This window comes from Camelus dromedarius, chromosome 22, assembly GCF_036321535.1.
Source record: "Camelus dromedarius isolate mCamDro1 chromosome 22, mCamDro1.pat, whole genome shotgun sequence".
Lineage (NCBI taxonomy): Eukaryota > Metazoa > Chordata > Mammalia > Artiodactyla > Camelidae > Camelus > Camelus dromedarius.
Genome location: NC_087457.1, coordinates 9,601,972 through 9,626,090, shown reverse-complemented (window position 1 = coordinate 9,626,090; position 24,119 = coordinate 9,601,972). Strand labels below are relative to the sequence as shown.

The 24,119-nt window shown below is 49.2% G+C and overlaps 1 protein-coding gene across 6 annotated transcripts in view; it reads right to left on the bottom strand.

Moving 5' to 3' along the window:
• The window catches only part of PSD3 (pleckstrin and Sec7 domain containing 3), a 463,075-nt gene that overhangs the window by 276,276 nt on the left and 162,680 nt on the right, over nucleotides 1–24,119 (bottom strand). For 5 of the 6 annotated variants that reach the window (XR_010377299.1, XM_064477400.1, XM_031439999.2 and 2 more), the window contains one exon: nucleotides 23,087–23,482. Coding sequence is in view for 4 of the 6 variants with exons in the window: in XM_064477400.1 (XP_064333470.1) it covers nucleotides 23,087–23,482 (396 nt within the window). In the remaining 2 variants the exon portion in view is untranslated. Of the gene's footprint in view, nucleotides 1–13,484; nucleotides 13,674–23,086; nucleotides 23,483–24,119 lie in introns of those variants that run through there. The other variant, XM_064477402.1, reaches the window with a different exon arrangement.

The window sequence follows — 24,119 nt, the reverse complement described above, 5'->3', positions numbered from 1 at the left end:
TCATATTCAGTAACACAAATTTTAGCCCTCAGTGGCTGACAACCTATTTCGGTTAACTGCATTTCCAAAATGTTTTGTCTCCAGCCCCTGTTTGCTCCTCAGCAATCTCAGTATGTCTCTGAATATTCCACAAAAGATCAGAGGAAACGGGCTTATCATACAAATGGAAAACTCAAAACCGACATTAATACAAACAGAAGGGAGAGGTCCTTCCAAAGGGAACTAAATCTCAAAACACCACTTCCTTTGCTCAGCTCTCAAAACAGCCCGGCTACCGCTCCTCATTCTAACCAGGGGAACCACAAATTCCAAATTTCTCGCATAATTATCTCATCAGAGCAGAGACACCACCAGTCCAAAGACATTCTCTCCTCTGAACTTTTATACACAAATGTAACTGTACTTTTAAGAGACAATATTTTCTTAGGCACAAAAGAGGAAAAAAGACCAAAAACAATAGAAAAAGCTTTCCTTTTAAAATAAACTTTGTCAAAAAGCAAATTTCCCTGGTCTCTCTAAAGACTCTCCCTCATGGTACCATCTCCCCTGAGCTTGCCTTTCCTCATCCAACTCCTGGCCCTTAAAGGTGGAGCCTCTGTTTGGGGCCGGAAAGGCAAAGGGAGAGACAGGCTAGGCTAGTCGCGGAGGAGGACAACTTCTGCAAAGGGAAGCGGGAACCAGGATTACTCACCCAGAGAAAAACAGTTTCCTAAAAAGGTTTCACAGCTCTGGTGGTGCTGGAACACAGCACTTACTTACCACAGGTGTCGCCCACTGGACATCAGCTCAACGCTGAGCCCAGAGGACCAACGGGGTGTCCTCCAAGGACCTTACTCAACTCAAAGCAAGACCAGAGCCTGGCTGCGGCTGCCCCAGGACACGGCAATGACACAGCCCGTGCCACATGCCATCTCCCTGCCTCCCACACAGCCTATGGCGGTGGACTGACAGATGTGGTAGTTACTTAGCAATACTTTGTGGTTAGCTCACCCCACATCATTCACGGAGAGAGACAACGCAGTGCCATCGTCCCATAAAAACTTTTCTCTCTCTCCTCCCATGGGCTGCTAAACTCCACACGGTAATTTACATTATTACATGGAGGAACAAAACACTGGCTTCAGCTTGGCAGAAAATAACCATCCCATGGCCCTTTAGGGATCCGACTGCTCATCCCTTTGTCCTCTGTCTCTTGAACAAAATTACTCTGCATTATTGCAAAGGAATGTGACTGTCGCGTGAATAAATCAGAAGAGCTTAGTGAGAACTACATTTTGCCTGAAAATGCCCCCCAATATCCTGCTAAGCAGCTAAGCCCTGTGACCCCAATCACTCCTGCGTAACAGGCTGGGAGGGGGTTGCTGGAGGGGAGGTTAAGCCAAACTGTCCCAAAACATTTGTGTCAAACACACTGGCCTCCCAGAGGTGACCGGGTGGTTGTTATCTGTTTTGCTCCTGAATGAACCAAATGAACCCTAGCTGGTCTGCGGGCTCTGGTAAACCCTTCAGTGGGATCCATGATGGCCGCGACTTACTTTCTCTCCACTCCAAGCTGCAGGCAAAACAAAAACAAAAACAAACATAGCTAATAGGTAGTAAGCACTTCCAGTGTTCCAGGCATGGTTCTGAGAAGCTTACAGGCATTAGTGCATCTAATCCTCGTAACAACCCTATGAAGTAGGTGTCGCCAACACGCCCACCTGACAGGTGGGGGAACTGAGGCACACGTGGGCAGATGGCACAGCTAGGACGTGTATCTGCTCCATACACCACACTGGGACCCATGCTGTCCCGTCTCCCTGGGAGAGGTCAGCGGCGCCCCTGCTGTGCCTCAGACTCACAAACGGTGCTGAGATGCGGGAGGCGCATGGCGGGGACACTCTGAAAGAGCAGAATACAGATGGAAGCCTAAAGACTTGGTTCTTGTTTGGATTCCACCATTTACTCCGAGACTTGGGGCGAGTTACCTCACTTCCTCGGCCTCAGTAAATTCATTCATCTGCACAACTCTGCGTGTGTGGGGGGGTGTGTACGGGGACTTCAGCCTCTAAAATTCTACAAAGGTCGACTATGCCTGGTGAGGTTATTAGATTACCGTGTGATATTTAAAAAGTAATAAACAAGAACCTAAGTAGAGGATACAAAGAAAAAGAAGCCTTGTGATTTCTGTTGGATAAAAACCGGGTCTATAACCGATGCTGGCTGTGGGCCGGACTCACACCAGCTGGGTGGCTTAGGAGGCTGTCCCACTGCCAGGCACCTGTGTGTGCACGCTCGTGCTGAGCATGGAGGAGGAGGCAGAAACACACTGTGTGCTCCTAGTGAGGATGCCCACGGCAGCCCCCTGGGAGTACTCGGGGTGCCCCGAGTAGAAGTCAGTATAGTCCCATCCAAGCCTCTGACAAGGCGGGTCCACGCTGAACCAAGTGATAACGCTGAGGGTTCTTTGTAATCCTTTGCTTTAAAAAAAAAAAAAACTATTTACACACACACACACACACACACACATACATGTTTTAGCTCGCACTAGCATGGAGGAACGGCCCTTACTGGCAGGGAGAAAGGGCTCCCTGGACCCCCTGAGTCATGAAGGGAGGCATGTAGGCGCCGCTGAACTGGGTAAGAGGAAGGATGCTGGTGAGGGGGCGGGCTTTTCTGGGCTGCACCCAGCCAGCTGGTATCGACCAAACACTGCTGGGTGCCTGGGTGACACTGTTATGATGAAGAAAGCCAAAATCCTCTGAGTTTTTCGAGAGATCTTGTCAGCTACTAACAGGAATGAACTGCTGAAATCCCAGGAGAAGCAGCAGGAGGTCTACCGCACTGACTGGCTCCCACCAGAAGAGAAACCCTGTCTGACTCGGAGTAGGAGGGTAACAGAATGAATTTGAAGCATAAACCAACAAAGGGTACCGTTCCCTTCCTTTGTTTTTAGAACCTACTCCATCTGTAGGCAGAGTACTCAGACCAGTGCAGGAAAGGCAGAGCTAATAAAGAAACCCCACCGACTAGTGGCAGGTGCAGAGGAGCAGCCAGGGAGCCCTCCTCCGCTGTCTCCAAGGCCCGTGGCCCGACGGGCTTCACCACCCTCCTCCCATGTTAGCCAGTACTTCGAGTTCTTAGGCTCCCAGGAGGTAAGACGTACCTGGAGTTCACTGCTGGATGCACAAGGAGATCAGGCGGCTGACTGGGGGTCACACCAGATAACCTTTAGCCACAACCAGAGCTCCTTGGGCCTAAACCAAGCTACACTCCGCGGCATTACTGTGTGAATTCCCATCAACTCAGCAGCTCAAGGCCACGTGGTTGCAAAGCTACATGCTTTTTAAAACCCCTCTGTGCTGCAGGGACTGCTTAGAGGTCGTCTACCAGAGGTAGTTCACCTTTGACATAAAAACGTCCCCACCAGGGACTTGAGTAGAAGCAACTTTTTTGGTTCTTTTCCACAGCAACCTGGATGTTTTGTTTAGTCTTGTTTCGAGATAGATGTCAAAAAAGTGGCATGGAGTTCCTAATGCACAGACTTTGTTAATGCTCAGCCAACGAGAGCTCTTCAGCCCAGGCTTTAGATGTAAACGTGCACCGAAGAAGGAGCTCATCCCCCAGGGAGTCTGGCACAGTGCCGAGGCCCAGGGGCCTTCCTCTGGCACAGTGCCGAGGCCCAGGGGCCTTCCTCTGGCACAGTGCTGAGGCCCAGGGGCCTTCCTCTAATGCTCCCTTTTGCCAGAAGATGGGCAACCAGGCATGGATGTCTCTTGAGCAAAGACCCATAAACTTTCCTATTATTCTAACCTTTATCGGGAGATATCCAGTTTCCATGTTGGGTTTCCCACTGTCAACACACCTCTCTAGAAGACTAAATGCCTCTGCCATGGTTGTTAATAAAAAAATAAAATCATCAGAAGTATTACAGGGACCTGTTTTTGACAGTTAACTTTCTAGACAGACAACTTCCAGCTTGAGGAATCAGAATCACCACACCTAAAACTCTGAGCAAGTGAATCAGACGTTATTTGAATTTCTTTTCCTTTCTTCCCTTCATACAATAAAGAGGCAGTAGGAGGTTTTCCCTTCCTGGGAGGATGCCTGCAGAGGCACCCGGACTCGCAGCTCTTTCTCCTCTGCGTCGCAGCTTTGAAACACAGCCTCAATCCCCGCTCAGCACCCCCAGGCACAAGGTATAGGGAAGGGGGAGAAGAGGGAGGAGCTCGGGACTCTGTCCTTGTAGCTAAGCTGAGCTCTGTACCTGATGGGGACAGTATAAAAGGCTGGTGAAAGCATTGGACACACACGCCCGTGGAAGGACCTAGCGGTGATGGCAGCGAGACGGGGACCACAGCCAACATCCCCTGCTGCGCACTCCCTGGCTCCAGGCACGGCGTCAAGCACTTCATAAGCATTAGCCCCGCTGACCTGGTAATGCCTCCAGGAAGTAGGTATTGCTGTGACCCTTTCATAAAGGACAGAAAGGGGGTGTTCTCTGCCCAAGGTGACACTGTCAGGAGATCACCAGGTTAGGCTGTGAAGGCAAATCCGCTGGTAAAGAAGCAGGTTCTTAACCCTACACACAACTCTCCCCATTGCACAGGCAGAGTTCTGGCCCAAACAGACATCCAGCAGTTAGCTTGATGGGATTACGGACGTTACCATAATCAAAGGAAGACTTGCGTTGATACCCTTCAAATCATATAAATTACCCATGGCTTACCTGAGAGCTGGATCTACACAGGGAAAACCTCCCAGAGCTCCAGTGATGATCCTCACAGCATGAAGACGTCACAGAAAGGAAGCAAAGGGAGGCCCTGCTTCAGCCCCTGAGGTCTACAGAGGGTGGAACTTTCTACAAGTTGACTTCTCCCCTATTCTTTTTCATGCAAATACAAATAATCTGAAGTAGACACACTTCTGTCTTCCCTCAGAAACGTAAGAAGGGTTTTAAATGACTCTCTAGGGCTCTAAAGCCTTCACTCTCTCTAACTCAAGGCCTTATATGTAAACAACTTAAAAGTATACTTTATTTTGGCAAAACATGATAATAATTGAGACTGAATCACTTCCCCTGAAAAGACACTGGGCTTAGAAAATCAAAACAGAACACACTGGATGCGTTTGCAATTTCAACCACAGCCCCTACTCCACCTTAAATAGGATGGGCTGCTTTCTCATGGAAAAATAAGATTTATTACTAGAAAAGTTAGAAGCACAAAAATAATGACTTATAAGGAAACCGTTCACTAGCAGGGCTCCTTTGTGACAGAAGATTTTAATCAGGAGGAAAACAGAGCAGTCAGATTCCAGAATAATCTAGTCTGCATAGCGTTTACTTTGAGTATAAAGAAAATGACATCATTACGGGGTTGGGATCGACAACAACTGTTCCATACAAAACCAGCCACAGCGCCCGGTTCATTCCAAATCGGTGAGAACAGCTCCGCACTCCGATCTAAGAACGGACAGCCAAGGATGGCGCAAAGTATGTCGCGAAGTCACAGACCAGCGTAGACTTTCTACAAGCCTGCTGTTCAAGCAGAATAAAGTTTTAACTCGAAGGCAAGTTTGTTCTAAAGGGGAAAATGTATGAGTTACAAATATGGTATTTACTAAATTAGTACATTTCCTCAAAATAAATAGCACATTTCACTCATACCATTCTGACTGGAGGTTGTGTTACCTGTAGGAGCCCGGCACATCCAGGCAGACGCGATCTTGGAGAAGACGGGGAGAGGAAAGGCTGTCACGGCAGGAGTGAGCCAGAGAGCTCAGCATCCCAGCAACGCGGTCCTGTGTGTGGTCCCAGAGTTAGTGACACAGCAGAGAGCAACTCCCTCCTCGGTTATCAATCCTCGCGGGACAGGACAGGGTCTCAGGAGACGAGTGCTCTGGGACCTCCACTTGGACACCCTGCTCACTGTGACCGGGGTACGGGTGGGAGGTCCATGAGCCCTCTGACTCCCTCTCCTCCCTCCCTGCCGCCCACAGGGGAAATTTCAGAGGTTTCATTACTACATCAATTAGGAAACGGCAGAAGAGACAAACCCAGATGAATCAAACCATCTCCTTGTCTAAAAATTTGACAGGAAAGAACACTGAAACTACTGTTTTGAGTAAGAGAAACATGTAAGAATGAAATCCTTTATATCTATGTTGACCCACAGCACAGACAACTAAATGCAATTGTGAGCATCTCCACTCGTACTGCCACCCTGCACTTACGTCAGCGGCGTGAGCCTCAACAGACACTTTCCCCAGGCCTGGGAAGAGCGGCTCCCTCCCCACAATAGGATGTACTTTAACAGGGCGACTTGCCGACTCTAAAGCTGCCCTGTGGCCCTGATTTTCACATTCCCCTCGGGACCACAAAATACCCTCAGTAAGCCATTCACCCAGTCCATGTGCTGGACCCTACGGGTTGAATACAAGTGTTCTGATGGGCACTCTCGGTGAAACGAGACGGCCGAGGCAAACGTGCCCTGGAGAAGCTTGGACGTGCCGCTAAACCTCCCCTCCAGGTTCAAAGGCACCAGCAGGTCTTGACCTGAACATCGGCAGTCAACACGGGCTGGGGGACGACGAGTGAACTTGAGGCTTATGCTGAAGGAAAACAAACAGAAACGGCAGGTGGACAGAAAGTTCCTGCAGCCCCCTGGAGGGTGACAGTCTCCTCGTGAAGGTCCAGATAGTTCAAAGTTTCTGCGGCCATGAGAGAACACTCGGCCCGGGAGTCCTCCTGGGTTCTGGGCAGCCATGCTCCTAACAGGGCTCCCCAGGCTGCGATGCCTCCATAAGCAAACACCATGATCAGCACATGGACCAAAGGAGCTGTCCCCCAGGAGACACTGGGGGACCCAGGACTCGGGGGCTGCAAAAACACTGAGAGGCAGCCCCTGCCCAGGGGCCGCAGGCCGGACACGAGGCACTGCGGGAGCCAGCTGCTCCTCTCCGTCCCCTGCACGCCAGGAGGAAGATCACAGGTTCCTGGCATGCTAGCTCCAGAAAAACTCTAAATACTGCCTGCCTAGCCTGACTCCCTCATTCTACAGATGAGATCAGCTCAGAGAGGGGGAAGTGACATGCCCAGAGTCACAGAGCCCATGGGAGGCACGGGAAAGAGCCCGGGTTCCAGACGGCCAGCTCCATGCCTCTTCAGTCCCCAGGGGAGAGGACCTGTCCTCCAAATGCAGGCCTGCCGGATCCACACCCTGGGTACCAAGAATCAAGAGATATACATGGACTTTCACTTCCTCCATCCCAGTTTCATTTCAGCTGTGGGGTGCACACACACTTCTACTTTTACATGAGAAACAAGGACCCTCTGAAAAGGGGTGGAGAAGATGCAGCCCTCAGTCAGTTACTTCAGCCAAAAGAAGGGGAATTATAATCCCCTACTGTCTCTGCACTCATCTTCCTAGGAGAGGGGCATTTGGTGTTTCAAATTAAGTGTTTCTTATCAGTCAGTTCCGACAGAGGAAGGGTAAGTGGGGGTGCTGCTTCCGTGGAAGAACAATGCAAACAGTCAGGCTGCGTAAGGAGCCCAGGGAAGATGGTAGGAGAAGGGAAGCTCTCCGCCTGCTCCCCGGCTTACCATCGGGCAAGCGGCATGCGTGGCTGATACACTGTGGAGTCACTCCACCTGCTCCAGTCCCACAGTGCCCCAGCTGTTCTTGGGTGGAAGGTCCCAACTGGTCACAAAGAGCTCATCTGAGGAGCCAGAAGTAGTATGCCTTCATAGAGCCAAGTAATGAATTTTTGGAGTTGAAAATGCATCTTGTGAATTATTTAATCTAATCTCGTTTTCCAGATGAGTAAATGAAAGCCTCAGAGTGAGACTAAGAATTCAGACACAGACAGAACCGGGATCACGTCTCCCAGCTCCCAGCACGACGCTCTGCCGAGGACCCCTGGCATCACCAGTAGACACAGGACGACCACAGAGGTCCACCCTCCCCAGACAGGTTAGGAGGCCAGCCGTGGTCCCGTCAGAGTCACACTGGCCATGGATGTGCAGTGGCCACAGCAACACAGCAACACAGCAACTGAAAGTCCTTGACCATCAGTGGCTACGGAGGGTCAGCAAGATGGACAGTGGGCTGGAGAGACGTGAGCACGGCCAAGTGCTCAGAGGAGGGATAGGCCCGTGACGAGTGGAACCACCCTGATGACAGAGGGGAAGGAAGCATGCCATCAAGACAGCAGGTGAAAAGCATGCCATCCACGCACAGAAAAGACAGCTACTGCTCACAGAATATACAGTATTTTGGAGAAAAAAAAAATCCCTAAGTCCTGTTACTCCCTTTACAATGACAGTTACTTTTAATCAAGTTGGTGTACAGTTACAGCAGACTGCTGTCCTCATCTGTTTTCATAAAACTGAGTGCAACATGAGATAAATCTCACGTCTACTCCGGCCAGCCCTGGGTGCATCCCGATCGCTAACACACCCTGGGCAGGGCAACCCCACCCTGGGCACCGGCCTGCTCCTGCAGAAGGACCTCGCCGCCTCCTCCCGGAGCCCTGAGACCGCCCGAGAAGACCTGGTGCCACAGGAAGGGCCCCGCTGACACAGGAGGGGCGGTCCCAGAGGCCCGCAGGGACTGAGGACACGCGACACACTGCACGGGGGCTCGGGGGAGGGCTGCCTGCTCTCTCAAGCTGGGATGCTTCTGGAAGCAGCCTTGGGTGTTTGTGTGTGTAGTGGTGGGTGCCTGTTTTGGTCAACCTAAATTTCCCAGCAAAATATTTTATTAAAAATGTTTTTCTCCTTTAAAAAAAAAAAGGTTACTTTCCAAGGACTGGGTTGTGAAACCCACACTGAGAAGCCCAGTGTGACCAGTACGCTCACTAGAACCCCAAGCCCCGCAGAGGAGGTGGGGCTGTGGCCCCGGCAGGTCGTTGTTCCATTAAATGCAGCAACTGACGTTCTCTGGCTGTGTTTTAGGTGGCTACTTTTACATTCCCCCATTTTTAAACTTTAAAAAATGCTCAGCTACGCAATTTCCATGATGATTTCAAAGTCATATAGCCAAGGATGGAACACACCAGCTTCTCGAGGTCAAGATGCCAGAAAAAGCAAGGCAAAACCCATGTGACATGAACTTGATCTGCCCTTTCCTCTCCATTACCTTCTAAATCTGCTGCCACACCCCCACCTCCAGTCCTCAAGCAGCACTCAGACACCAGGCACTGGACAGATGCTGTTCTGCCTGGTCACAAAGTTTATACAAGGTAAATATCTGAGGCCCCGCCCTCTGGAATCAGCAACAAGTGTCAAAGCTTGAGAAGCGGAGTCTCCACTCACACTGCAACTGGAAGGGTCTAGGGCAGAGGGAACTCGTGTAACTCACCGCCACACATTCGGACCATTCAGCCAACCACACGCCAATCTGCGTTCCTCTGACCAACCACTGCTTTTGAAGCCCCGAGTGCTGGAATTCTCTAGGTCAATTGCTCCAACCAGAAGGACCACTTCCACGGGTCTCAGAGGCCAGCTGAGCTGATAAGTCCCCCACGGGACTCACTAGAGACACAAGTTCCAAAGGCCAGCGACTGCCTCCCGCTACCTGGGCCAATCCTAAGCCTTCTGATTTGTGAGCTGCAGAGATAGTTTTTAACTTTTTGTTCATCTTTTAGCAGCAAAGTACTGAATACAAATGTTTCCCTGCCATTCTGTCACCCAGAAATGCAGTCGTGTCCTGGGAAAGCCTGACTAAAATGTCCACACAATATAGATGCGCTCCTCTATTCAACAGATTTAGGTAAAGAACTTAGGAAACCAGGACAGATGAACCAAACCACAGCAATGCAAACATCCTGCAGAGGGCCTGGCCAATGGCCCCTGCCCGCCCCAGCTCCAGGAATGCTCATTCCCCATTTCTTCTGGTGGCATCTCCCGCTGCCACTTCTCTCTCTCTCCCTTCAGGCATTTACAGCTCCGGCAACAGCACGTCTGAGACACAGAGCCCTAATCAAAGGTGATCAGGTCTGGATGAATACAAAACAAAAGGTCAAGGTCACTGGCATATGGGCAGGACAGTTTGATACCTGCCCTGAACACCCCGTCACCCTTCGTACATTTAGGGCTCAGAAGTCAACACAGCATCCTTCAACTTGGTGTTTAGCCTCACTGCTAACTTGTCTTTGGAAGATAACTGTCCTAAGTTGTTTAAAAGGGGAAGCAGAAATCTGTCTGTAAGATGATAGATACTGCAAAGTAGAAGAAAGACTAAAAGGAAGAGGGTCACTATCTCCACGTCACATACAAATGTCTTACAGATGAGGACACTGAGGGATCAAGAGAGGAAGTGACTCTTGGGGTCTCATGATTGGTAGCAGAGCCGGGCCAGCAAGGTGCTCAGGGCCCCAGCCCCCAGTGCTGAAAAGCAGGACCTCTGCAGAGGACCAGCTGAATCAACAAAAGGGAGTGGCCTGCTTGAGAACATTCTGAGCTCAGAATGAGCTGCACCCTCTGCTTCTGAAGACAGGCTGCAGGCGGGCCAGGACCACTCGGGAGCAGACGGGACACATGACCCCTGCAGAGAGGTGCGGTAAGGTAATGACACCAAACAGTGAACTGACTGGGAGAACCCACTGAGCACTCTGCAGTCTAACTGGCACATCACAAGCATTATGTTACTTCTCCCCCACAATGGTCCCATTTTATAAGTAAAGAAACTGAGGCCCAAAGCAGCTCTGCCCTGCTCACAGCTGATAAGCAGCCAGGCCGGAAGCTAAGAGGGTACCTCCCAAGCCCACGTCCCATGCACCTCATCCGCACTCCCTCCACCCAGCGTCACCAAGGACAGAAGGCCAAACACAACAGCCACACCCTCAGGCAGCTACACAATCACTGACGTCCCTGCCAGACCCCGACACGGGCTCTGCCTCCCCAGAATTTCAGAGCAGGTTCCGACCCAGCATCTGCTGAGAGCGCCCCCCCCCCCCCCCAAGGCTAGCTGTCCTGGGTGAACTCTGGCCTGGTGGAAGGAAGCACCGTGTGGCTAGAGCTGCCCTGCCAGGTGCACGCGGCTCTGGTGACACAGCCCAGCTGTGCAGGCGGTGCCCTTCCCAGGGCTCCCAAACATTCCAGCGCTGCCCTGCACAGCTGCATGGAGAAGCCATGTTTCAGGGAGCTGGCACATCCCACATCTGTACTTCCGCACTGTAAGGCTGTTTCAAGTGGGTCCCAAAAGGGCTGCACAGACCGAGCCTCGCAGGGATACACCAGGAACCGTCGGGAGGTTCCTTTGGGGAAGTGGGACCAAAGGGACTTCAGTCTGAATTTTTACCACTGGCACATATTCCTTTCATATTTTTGAAAACTGGTTCAAAATTAAATTTAAAAGCTCTAACGATTATATTTTGCACTGGAAAGTCATGTTGGCAAACAGAAACTAACTCTAGATAAAGTAAACTCAAAACATAAGAAATTATTTTAAATTAAACAAAAGCTTTAGAAACACTAATCTAGACATGACATGACCTTTATAAAGCAAAACAGGGGAAAAGAGAGTCATTTATGAATTGTATAAATTTTCCCCTTAGAGTAATAGAAGAAAGAGAGCAATTTTGAAAGGAGCAAAAAAAATCTGCTAGGCATTTTCACATATTTTATCTCATTTAATCTCAATAAACATGGAAAAATTATATCCACCAGGCACAGAAGCTGAGCAGCTCACAGAGCTGCACAGCCACTGACTCCCGGAGCATAAAGACAGGGTGGGCAAAGCTAGAAATACGGAGAAGCCCTGTAAGAGCAGCCACCCCCCCGCAGGCAGAGGGCGATCCGCACCCATGACAGAACCCAGAGACGTGGCCAGGTCCTGACGGCCGCGTAACTGCGTTCCCAGCGTGGGCCGCCTGGCGCCTGCCGGGCAGGTGTGTGTACAGTGCTGTTCTCCACATTCAAGACGATGAAACAGACGCTCATCGAAAGGACATGAGCAGAAGGATGTCCTCACAAAGCCCTGATGGTTCTGTACTCACCTACCCATCTTTCTCTCTCAGCCGTCCTTCCACCAGAGACTACATCTGAGAGACGACTGACAGGAGGGGCAGAGGGAGGGACGAGGGGCCACGGGGCGGTGGAGGTGCTGCCTGGAACCCAGGCACGAAGCAGCCCTGGCACATTTACAGTGTGACCACACCCACAACTCCAAGCTCACCACCACGAATCCGCAGGGTCCAAGTCAAAGGTGCCTGACATAAGGAAGAGCAATTTAAACAGAGCAGCCAGGCCTCGTTAGCACTTGCTGAGCCCGTTAAAGCAGGAGAAATGCTGCTGAGGCCTCCCACACACGGCACCCCCGTTAACCCCGCACTGCCACTCCTCCACGCCTCGAGCTGGGTCCCGTCACCATCCCGCCTTCCCACGTGCAGGGACTGACTAGGTAGCTCACCAGAGGTCAAACCGTAAGAAACAGAGGTCAAACTTAAACCCATGAGCCTGTGACTCCTAAGGCCAGACTCAGAGCCACCAGGTTTTATGCCTCTCACAAGTATGTTTCATGTCCTTTTTTGTTTTCAAGCATTCTTTTTGTCCTTTATTATTAAAACTATGCAACAAAATATTCAGTTAGAAGGAGAGAACATTTTTATGCTGACAGGCTATACATAGCCCATAGATAAATGACATAATTGTATGTTGGAAATATGAACTTAGGATTTAAAACTTAAAATCTGTAATCGAGGCAAGAAATGCCAACTTACCCAATACACACTCACAAGCACACCTATTTATGCTAAGTGGACAGGCCCAGATGTCCAAGCACTGGGGTTCTCACCGGCTTTGGGGTGTCCGTGAACCCTGTGACCCCAGGCACCTCAAGAACGGGGTTAAGAGCAGTGCACTAGCTCGGGCCCTCGTTACCATCACTGACCCTCCCGGCGCCTGCTCTCCTCCTGGCCTGAACCTGAAGGAACAGAACTTCCCAGGGCGAACTGTGAAGCTGAAGTTCCCTCCGCTCCGGAAAAAAAAACTCCTTCCACCTTTTTGCTTTAGATAACTGACTAACCTCTGAAGTTTCAAAAGCGATGCTGAATTCTAAGCCAAATCATGCTCCTAAGCCAGCAGCACAGCCCACTTCACCCTTAGAGCAGTGATACACCAAAGCAAGAACAGCAGCCTCGTGCAGCAGTCAGAGGGGACCCCACTGAATGAAAAAGCGCAAACGGGTGACCTTCCGAGGCCTCAAGTTTTGCAAAAGGCAGCTGGGAGCACGCTGGGTGCAGGAGCTCCGCGCGATGTCTGAGGGCCCAGCGGGCAGCGACACAACTCTGCCGAGGGAGGCATCTCACTGCCCAAACCTCCAGTTACACCCTCGCCGCTTCGCTCATCCTGATTTAGGAAAGTGATGGTTCCTCAGGCTTTCTTACAATGTTTTTCATTGGAACTAAAAGTTTAAAATCCAAGGAATTCTCTGTAACTACAATCATATGTGATGGAGCACTGCCTGGGGCCAGACAAAGAACATACAATGAATTTCAGTTACCTCCATCCGCAAACAGCCTGCCTGTAATTTTGTCACCGACACAAAGAGCATTCTCCCGTCCCATCTGCTCAGCGGCTCTTTTACAGCTGCTTCTGTGGGGAGTACAAACTGCTGCACACTGACTCTGCGGTGACATTCTCCCAGAATGCCACCACTCCCCTCCGGGCTGCGGGACAAGAACTTGGAGAAGTTGAAGGAGTCCGTCCCCCGGCCCTGCCTCCCCTCCCCACAGGCAGCCCCCCTCCGGGGCTCGGCTTCAAAAGCCCAGAGCCAATGAAGTCACACATGACCTCACAAACATCCAGCTTAACTCTTCAGAAGCCAGAAGCCAGCTGACAACAGGAGAAAGGACAACTGTGTTAGTTTATTTGGACCGGTTGCTGCTTATGGGAGAGAGCTTGTCCAACATCACTGGAAAAAGAAGCAGGGAAAAGTGCTCATCTCAGCATTGTTTTTCTTAAACAACACTACAACTTTTGAAGTACTATTTTTAAAGACCACGATTTACTGCACACACATTCTGGCTACAAAGGAATGACTGAAATAGGCAACAAACAGATCTGATTCATTTCTATTACATAAAATTCAGCTGTGTTAAATTCACAATTTTGTGATTTGTGTTTTTCCATTTTCGTTTCTCTAATTGTTTCTGTTTTCTGCTACCGTTAACATGAAAATATTTATCCTTTGTTCAAACCGTGCTTCCGACAGCCAGAAGTGGACAGGCAACATGCACAGCTGTCAGACACAGGCAACAACTGCGGCCCAGGCATCTGAGACACTGGACCCGCGGGACTTGGGGACCCACAGGAGGGCCGGGCACCAGGCCTGACTAATGGATAACAGAGTCAGCATTGCTGCCCCTGCAGGGAGGCTAGTTCTGCTTCCTTTTCCTTCCCATGCATTTTCTTTCGGCTCCTGCTGTTTTTGTTGGGATTTGGGAATTATAAGGATCAGAAGGTAAAAATAACAAAAAATTGCTTTATAGACGGAAGTAGATAAAATTCCAGACTCTCAAAGAAAACATGCTATGCACTTTCAAGAGTGCCTTGGTTCACCCAGAAAATGATTATAACTTACTGGCCAGCACTTTTATTCCTAAATACATACCTAACCTAGAGAAGTTCTCCATGTGTGCGCAAGAAGCCACGAATTAGAATGTTCTCTGCCGTGCCGTTTAAGATAACAAAAATACGAGACAGTCAAAATGTTTGTAGCTAGGAAAATGGGAAAATTAGTTGTAGTGTATATTCATGCCATGAACACTGTTCAGCAAATAATTAATACACTAGGGCTTTATGAATCAGTAAGAATGAATTTGAAATGTTGAGCAAAATAAGTGAGTTAAAAAAGGAAACAAGAAGATAGCATTTATATAAAGTTTAAAAAATGCAAAACATAACTATATATTGTTTATGGCTGCACACCTATGCAGGAATGATACATGCCCACAGGTCACGGTGACCCTTAGGGACAGAATGAGAGGGATGGGACCAGACAGGCATTCACTGCAATGTTTCATTTCCCTAATTGGCTGGTGAGATCAGATTGCAGGTGTTTATTAAGTTTTAAACATTTGGGTGTGCCTAGAATGTGCCAAGCTGTAAAAGTCAACTGCATGATGACTCGCCTTCTGAGTGTATTCAGTGTGTCCAGTCTAGGAGATTAAAAGAAGACAAAGAGGTTAACAAGCCCCGCAATTTCGAACTCTCAAGTCCCCAAATCCAAGCAGCTGTTCCTAATTCTGCCTCAGTCTGCCTGGTCTAGGAAATGTCCCTGCCCGCCCTGCACGACCATGCACACACGTCCACTTTGTCCTCCAGAGCCCGCCTTGGAAGTAGCCCCAGCCTCAGAACCTCACCTCCCAGCTTGCTAGGCCCTGTTTCAAAATTACCTGTGACGTTATCTTACCTGCCTCCTTTTTGGGAGACACCTAGTACCTAGCACAGAACAGCTGCTAATTAAGTTCTTCATTCAACAAAAACTGAACAGGGAGGAGATGCCGGACCCTGTAACAGAGGTTCTCTGGGTCTGAAAACCAAAGACTGGAGAAGTTCATTGTCTATCAAGAGGGAAAGGTCTGTACCTGCCTAGGTATAATATCATATGATGGACCCTAAAAGAGTTGCTAAGTGAATGGAGTGTGAATGATGAATGTGTATAATTTTGTTTCACAATAATAGTTATTCAACACCTCAACTTCTCTATACTAAAGACTTCATAGGACGACTCTTGCCTAGAAAATGTCATCTTCTTTGTGTTGAGGTGGGGCTGTTAGACAGAGTAATTATAAAGACAATAAAACAAACTATCACTAAAACTAGTAAGCTAAGGCTCTCAGACCTTCTATTACAGACAGACAACATCCGAGGTTGATCTGACCATGGCACACTCACACCAGGGGACTTGAAGAAGTTTTAAAGACAGCAGTTCAAGCAGTGTTATTTACTGGTAACAACAGCCAACAATGAGCACCATCAAAGGGAGATAAATTATCCCTTTTCCCAGATAAGGAGGTGGAGGTTTAGTAGAGATAATTCTCAAAATATGAACCAAAGCAGTCTGACTTAACCCACATTCTTCACTAGGAAATCATGCTTCCCAGCAGGAAAATGGACCGACCCCTGTATTTCCAGCACAGAGATGGTACCTTATGACCACTACACCAAAATAACACAAGAAATCATTTCAAGGTTCATAGGCAGGGCCACTCGCTTTATGAACCTCTGTGAAGAGGTTTCTCCCTGACCGGAGCACAGTGACCCATAACGGGCCTGCCCTCCTGAGAACGGGGCAGTCCTACCCAGCCTTGTATTCTGCCTCTGACAGTTTCAGCACTTCTCAAACTTTAAGGTGCTTATGAATCACCTGGGAATGTGTTAAAATACATATTTTGATTGGGTAGGTCGGGGGGAGGCCTATATTCCATTATTTCTAACGTGCTCCAAGGTGAGAGGCTGACAGCCTAGGCTGAGCTGCAGTCACCAGGAAGGCTTCAGAGCGCCCCCTGCCGGTGCCGCCCTAGACCAGCAGGCTCCAAATCTGGGTGGCCAAGCACGGGGACTCAAGAACTTCAGAAAGCTCCCCGCCTTCCACCATCCAGACGCAGAGGGAAGCACCTGTGGATGGAAGCTGGAGCACAAGCACGCTGAACACAGACAAGGCACGGAGATCACAAAATCGGAGCGTTTCTCTAACGCTGAGATGTTGGACGGCTTAGGTGGAGTTTGTATTGCTCCTCATTAGCATTCACGGGAGGGATTAGGCTCCGCTCACCTGGCACCACGGCCACTCAGAAACTGAACAGTAAGCCTCTGCTAGGAGCTTGAGCCAATTTAATACAGATTCTGTATTTCAGTGTATAGAACGGTTATGAGCTCCACTGGAGAAAAAGAAAAACAAGCTTAAGGCACTGGAAACATACCCATTTGGGGCTCTGATAAACTGGTTGCACGGATATATGAATAAAAAGAGTGCTGAACCATCCTGAGCAGTAAAATATCAACCACCAATGCAGCTTTTACTAACATATAACTCCACTGTCCTTTATCATCTGAAGTCTTTTAATATGGTCTTTGATGACAGATTACCCACCTAGCCAGCACCCCTCAGTGCCCTTCACACAGGTATCCAGGGTGTTACTTCGTATGTTTTAAAGTTTAAACCACAGAATCAGAACGCTTCTGGGAAACGCTGCTTCAAATCTAGGACCATCTCCTGAAGTCACCACCAGTTTATACCAGAGGCATCCAACAAACACGGAGAGCCCAAAGCCGCAGAGCCACAGCCAGGCTGCCTGCAAGGTGCACCATGGTACTGGGCTTCCACGCTGGCTCCCTGACAGTCGGACACCGCCGGGGCCTGAGGCAAGCACAGAGGGGCTGCCAAGGAACTGCCCTCGGAGGCGTGCTTCCTAGCGGCAATGAGCAGGATGCACAGCCCCCCTCCCCCGCTCCCCGCCCTCCAAGAGCTCGCTGCGAGCCCCCTCAGTGGTGACTCCAACTCTCTCCAGCCGACCTCCGAGCCCGCGTGAAGGGTCCTCACTCGCCTCAGGTTCAGTCTGTGTAAAGCAGCCCCACCGCGAGGCGCCCTCCCACAAGCCCTGCTGCTCTCCCCAGCTCCCGCCGGCTGCTTCCTGACTCGGTGAGTCGTCCACGCTCGAGATCTCGCACTCACTCCGACTCGGCCCTGACATCCTAGACTCAAAGATCCGCCAAATCCTCACGCCTTCGTTCTTTACCAGGCTTTTCTTACCTATTTTCTTATATTCCTTATCCTATTACTCAGACTATTGCAAAGATAAGGTTATTTTCATTTGACCAATAAGGAATCGGAGGTTTCCCCAAGTGCAACAGTCTGCCCAGGATCAAGCAGCCAGTGGCAAGGACGACCTGACCCCCTGACTTGACCCCAAGTCCCCACATTTAAGCCACCCTGCCACAGTACACTGTATTTTATGAAAGAAAGTGATGTTTCAGGACATCTAGTAACAGGAGTCTCAGACAGCCCAGGGCTGACACAGGGCCTGAGCGCACGGTAGACGGGCACAGTGACTCCTGTCCAAGTCACTTCTGTTGTTGCTATTTATTTTTTCATTTATTTATCTCCTACTACGTACCAGGCATTGTGAGACCACCTGATTTTCTATTCTTGATTTTTTTCACTTAATTATCTCATTTGCTTCTGGAGAGGTGTTATTCATCCCACTTTGAACTTGGAAAGGTTCCTCAATTTTCTGTAATTTACTCAGGGTCACACCTCCAGTGACTGGCTGAGGCAGGGCCTGAACCCAGATATGACGGGCTCTCAACCTAGCAGAGTCTCCACTCTCATCACTGAGCAGGGTCACCTTGGCAGATAAAAAAAAAAAAAAAATTCACCATCACAAGAAGCTAGAAAGAGAAAATGAGAGCCTGTTTTCTAGAAGAAGTCTTAAAAAATGAAAGAAAAGGACACCAGAGATCACCAGAGCGGCAGCCAGGCGGTAATAAACCTGCGAGGCCGAAGAGCTGCCCACCCGATGACAGACGAGCTCAGCCAGGTGCCCCAACTAAGTCACACGATCAAGCCCGTTTCCATGTCACCAGCTTAACAAATGTCGCATGACTTCAATGTTTTACACTATATTAAAATACCTGTGGGTTTTAAGCTGGAATGTCAAAAACATTTGCAATTGCACATCAACAAGTTTCTCCAAGTATCAATCTTGTTTCATGCGACCTCTTCCTGGACAGAGAGACACTCAAGAAAGAGAACAAGTAAGGAAGAAAACGGATACTTCCAGTGTCAGCATTCCACCTGGAAGATGGGCGGAAGCCACAGGTGCCAGTGCAGGGGACCCCGGACTGACAGGAGCGCCCCCAGGCCTGAGAGCTGCACACAGGTGTGATACACCCTGTGCCGGGCTCCTCGGGTCTGGGGCGCCATCCAGGAGACACGCCGGGCGGTCGCTACGAGGTAACTGTAAAAGGCAGTCACACATTTCAGAGAACCAGAAGCAAAGCTCCTGCCATACGACTGTGTTTGCTGTCCCTCTTTTCCTGTTGTCCAAACCCAAGCTCCAGAGGAATAAACAGTCTTCAGCCCTGTATAACAGTCACAGTGACAACACCTGTGCTTTACAGGCTGCAGGCCGGGACTTGCTGATGGGTGCTGCGGTCCTCAGCTGACGGGCCGGCGAGGGAGAAGCAGCAGACACAAAGGAACCCACTGGACGTGTGTAACTGTAAGTCTCTGATTATCCTTTCTAATTTTGGAGCCACATGACTGGACTTCACACAGTGCCGCTGACCCCGTGGGCCTGAGCGCTCTGCGGCTGGACCACAGAGGGCGGGGATGCTGCTCTCCGCTCCTTCATTAAAATATTGTGTTACGTTCAGAGGGTGAGCTGCTTCCTGAGTGGCATGCAGCTCTCTGGTCAGCATCAGTGCTCAGAGCGCTCAGAGACCTGGGAGAATTTAACTACCCCTGTCAGATTGATTCCAGGATCTTAAGAGGATTTAAAGGCTTATAACGAGTGATCTATTCGGTTATCATAAAGGTAACTATCCTTTAAAGACAAAGAGTGAGCACATGTACTCTTAATGTCCTTTCCAATCTGATTCTAGAATATTACAAGTATGAAGTATTTCCTTCTGTGATGTAAGTGGAGATCAGCCCCTCTCCGGCCACAAAGCCTGGCTAAATCCAGGCCTGGGGGGGCGTTCCTGAGAGGGAACCACATGTGCTGAGGGGCCACAGGGTCCTCTTCACCCTCCCCAGCCCCTCACCTTTCCTACAGGAAGCAACACAATAGAGACCAGTATCAGCCTGTGTTCAAAGGGAACCACTGGCAGAAAGGGAAGCCGCTGACATAATCTTTAATGGAAAGTAAAAGCATATATTGAAATAGAACAGTATTTTAAAATATTCCTAGACAATGCCAAACAAAAATATTTTTGTTTTGATCCCCAAAATAAATGGTCTCTGGAGCCTGACTGCCTGGGTTTAAATCCTGGGTGTGGCACTTACCATCTGTGTGGCTTAGAGCAAGTTACTCAACTGCTCTGAGCCTCAGTGTCCTTATCTGGAAAATCAGAACATTAACAGTGCTTTCTCCTGGCTTATTGCGAGAAGTAAGCACCATGTATTTACTAAAGGCGTAGAACCTATGGAATACACATGACTTGTAGGACACAAAATAGTATTTAGGACCACCCCAAGGAAACAGGGGAGACCCGTGAGGAGAGAGGGGATGCTAGGCACGTGCACTTACTGTATTCATCACTTTTCTTGTGAAAAGATCACACTTACTAGCAAGGTTGGATTTTCCCCTTGAGCCCTAGCGCTTTGGCCCTGAGTGCCTGGCTGAGGGGAGCTGACCGTGGTGACCCTTGTACAGTCAGCGTTCCAGTCTGGATTTCCTTAGCAGGCTCCACACCTCTGTCGCCTTCCTCACCTCTGCAGAGGGATATTTTAATGCAGAAGGAATTTTTAAAAGCATGCTCATTGATTACCTTAAACATTTATGGAGACACGTTTATTAATGATTTGGTAAAATCTACCTCAAATCGAAAACACATACCACCAACAATAACAACCAGCCCTGCAACGACCAACTCGGACTTCTGCCTCTGTAAACACACAGCAGGAGAGAAAGCACATTAAAGGAAGAATACAGGTGTGGGACCAGGCAGCCTAAAACAGTGGGCGGACCTGGTCTAGGAGCCAGGGAACTTGAATTCTGGTTCCAGGTCTGTCACCAGGTACTTCCATCCCACCCAACTGGGCCTCGGACTCTTTCCTGTAAAACAGGGTTATCTAAGGGTCCCTTCCAGCTGGAAAATGCCCTAATTCTTCAACCCACATTTCCTCTGGTGTCACACATTCTCCAAAGCACCAAGAAAGCAGAGAAGGTAAAGAAAATACAGAAGTTATTCCAGTTTCCTTCAAGTTGCTTAGAATCACTGAGCCCACCCTATTTTTAACCCTGAACAGAGACAGACATCACACACATACAAAAATCCCCTCCACCTGTAACTGCTTACTATCTATGCCAACCCAAAGGACACAAACAGCGTGTGCTGCCCAGCTGGTCTGTCCATGCCTCTAGTGGCGCACCAGGGCAGTGGGGGGGGGGGGGGTGGCCACCGGTCAGGAATCATGGGGACAGTGCCAGCGCTCATCATTCAGATGCTCCTCATTCAGTCCTGGAACTCGGTCTCATTGCTGGGCAAGATCTCTTGGTTTGACAGTACAGGTGACGCAGCTGAAACCTTATCCCGAGACAGCCCGAAGGACACCACTGTCCAGATCTGAGATGCTCAAATACTGTAACCTACCCTGGTACCTTCTTAACCGTCCGGCTCCGCCCTGCTGATGACCGCCACTCACACTGGCCCCAAAGATGGATGCTTCCTGTTCTGAGTCTGCAAATCATACCTTCAACAAACCTCTCACCTTCCTGCTCTGACTTGCTGGTGTTCACCTCTTGTCTTTATTTACCCTCCCCCTGTGGCTTCTGCAGCAAAGCCTCTCAGCCCAAAACATATTTCCCAAACTATTTGGATCTCTAATATAAACAACTTCCACTCACTCCAGAAAGTTGGATTGGAATTTCAATGAAATTACCTGCATTTAATCACAATTTAGTTACCAGAGATGATGGTGAAACTAAAGGATGAAGGTGGCACCATCCACTCAGGGCCACCCCCTCTCAAGGAGGTCCCCTCAGAGGCACCCCTCTCTCAGGGCCCCTCTAGAAATATCCCCCTCTGAGGGGTGCCCCCCATTCCCTCAGGGACACACCCTCTCAGAGATCCAGGAAGTGTAAATGCGGCTCATCAGCCAGTTCTGACTCACACATCACTTCAGCCCCTGCTTTGTTCCAGGCACTGTGCTAGGTGCTTTAACCTAAATTAACTCTTTAAATCTCACAGCCACACAGCATGCCAAATACCATTAACCCCACTATGCAAATAGGGAACAAAGAGGGTTTCAGAGCAAGTAAGTGGCTTGCCCAAGTAATTCAGACCAAGGTGCTCTACTTTTAAGACCTGTGTGACCTAAGAAGACAGCCAACACCCATGGTCTATTTCACATGAAAATGCACTGCTGCACTGTTAGTGTGCCAGTTCTGAAGGTGCTCACCCAGACCTACGCATTGCTTATGGGAAACGCTTGACATTGGACAGACTTCTCACAAAAAGAGGCTCACTGGAAACCTGTCATGTGCATACTGACTTTTTTAAAAAGCACTGACATTTTTTCATACAGCTTTAAAATAGTTTATCCCGATTTAACCCCCCCCCCCACCTCCCCAGACACAGGAACTGACACACTTTAATCCAGGAGAAACATATTAAAACTTAATTCATAAAATCGTTAAGAAGTTTAGCATCCTCTGCCCACTGAGGAATGCTAAAGGACACGTAAATGACCCCAGGATGATGAGCAAGAGGTGAGACAGTGGATAATCCATACACAGACAGGTATGGCACATAAAACCTATGCAATGTGTCATTTTGTGCTCTGGGTAGACTTAAATCCTAAAGTAGAGGGAGGAAATAGATATTTATGGCCTCAGCCGATAAACTCAGATTCTCCCGCACCTTCTCAGGAACAGGAAGACTTCCAGAAGAACAGGACCTCACAGAGCAAAGGGCCGAGAGACACTTCAGTGACTGACTAATCCAACACCCTCAGCTTATAATCAAGGAACCTCTGGCCTAATTGAACTACCTGCTCCTCGGAATCAAGCAATGCCAGCAGCAGACGAAAGCCAAGACTCCTGGTCTCTTTTCACAGCACCGTGCCCTCTACCAAAGCTGCGTCATCGTCAGAGCGCACACCAAGTCATCACCCACAAATACCTGTTCAGGACCCAGTTTACACATGGTAACAAGAAACACCCCCGAACAGAAGGACCACAGCTTGCTAATTTGGCAAACTCCAACTATTCCTCTGCCTGCCCCAAAGACCCAAGTTACTTTTTACTCACATCATTCACTTATATCCACGGCAACCAGCCAAATGCTCTTCAAATACGTTCCACACTTATATTTCCCAAAAGAAAAATGCTACAAAAACCACCAGCACGGGATGAATGAAAATGGGATGGGTACCTTCCCCAGAAAGCCGCCTCCGGGGTGCCTCTGGAGTAGACAGAGCTGCGGGAGCCGCTCAGCCCGTTGGTGATCCCACCAGAACAGCCCATCACTACTCCACCATCTGCTGAGACGCTCAGGATGTCCTGCTGGCCCCCCGCCGGCGTCCTCTCCAGGAACTGGCCACCTTCTTTGATGCGCTGCTGTATCATTGGAGTGAGGGGCATTTCAAAGCTGAAATAGCTGTCAGGCTCTGAGTATAACGTCTCCGAGGACCCAGCGCTGTAGTACAGAGAAGTGTTGTCCAAAACGGCCTCAAACTGGGAGCTGTACACGTCCGTGGGGTCCTCTGCACACCCGGGCCCGAGTACGTCGTCCTCCCCGCCCCTCAAGGGCTCCTCTTGCTCAAGAGCCCTGGAAAGCACATACGAGTGAAGAATGTCAGTACTGGGTTAGTTCTTTCTTTTTATTTTCTCCCCTTCAACCATATTAAAAAAATAAAATTCTGTAGAGCTAATAACACTTGGATGCAGTGAGCTTCTGCCCAAATACTTGAGGAGGAAGTGATCACAGAAACATATTCAGGTTGGAAAAACTCAACATACATATGCTATGCTGCCCGCTAAGTAATTTAGTACATTTTCAAATTAGTTCCTAGTATGTGAATACATATTAAATTCTCATTTTAGCCAACTAAACTACACACATTCAAATTAACTATCATTCTTAATTTTAACAGAAGAAAAACATATTGTGTACACTTAATGGGCTAAAAATACACTAAACTTTCATCAGTCGGTTAATATTTTCTGATTTAAATAAGACCAAACGCCCTCAGGAGGAATATATTAGCATCCAAGGGACGCCCCCTGGTGACAGTAAGTCAGCACTGCAGGGAGAGTTCAGGTCCAGAAACGGCCAGCCAAGGGACGTGCACACTGCCAGGCTAACCGAAACAGTGAACGCCTAGAAAAAACTTACAAGGTAACATACAGAGCAGGGTGTTAAGTAATTAATATGCAGCATGTTCCTAAAATATTAAGAGTGAACA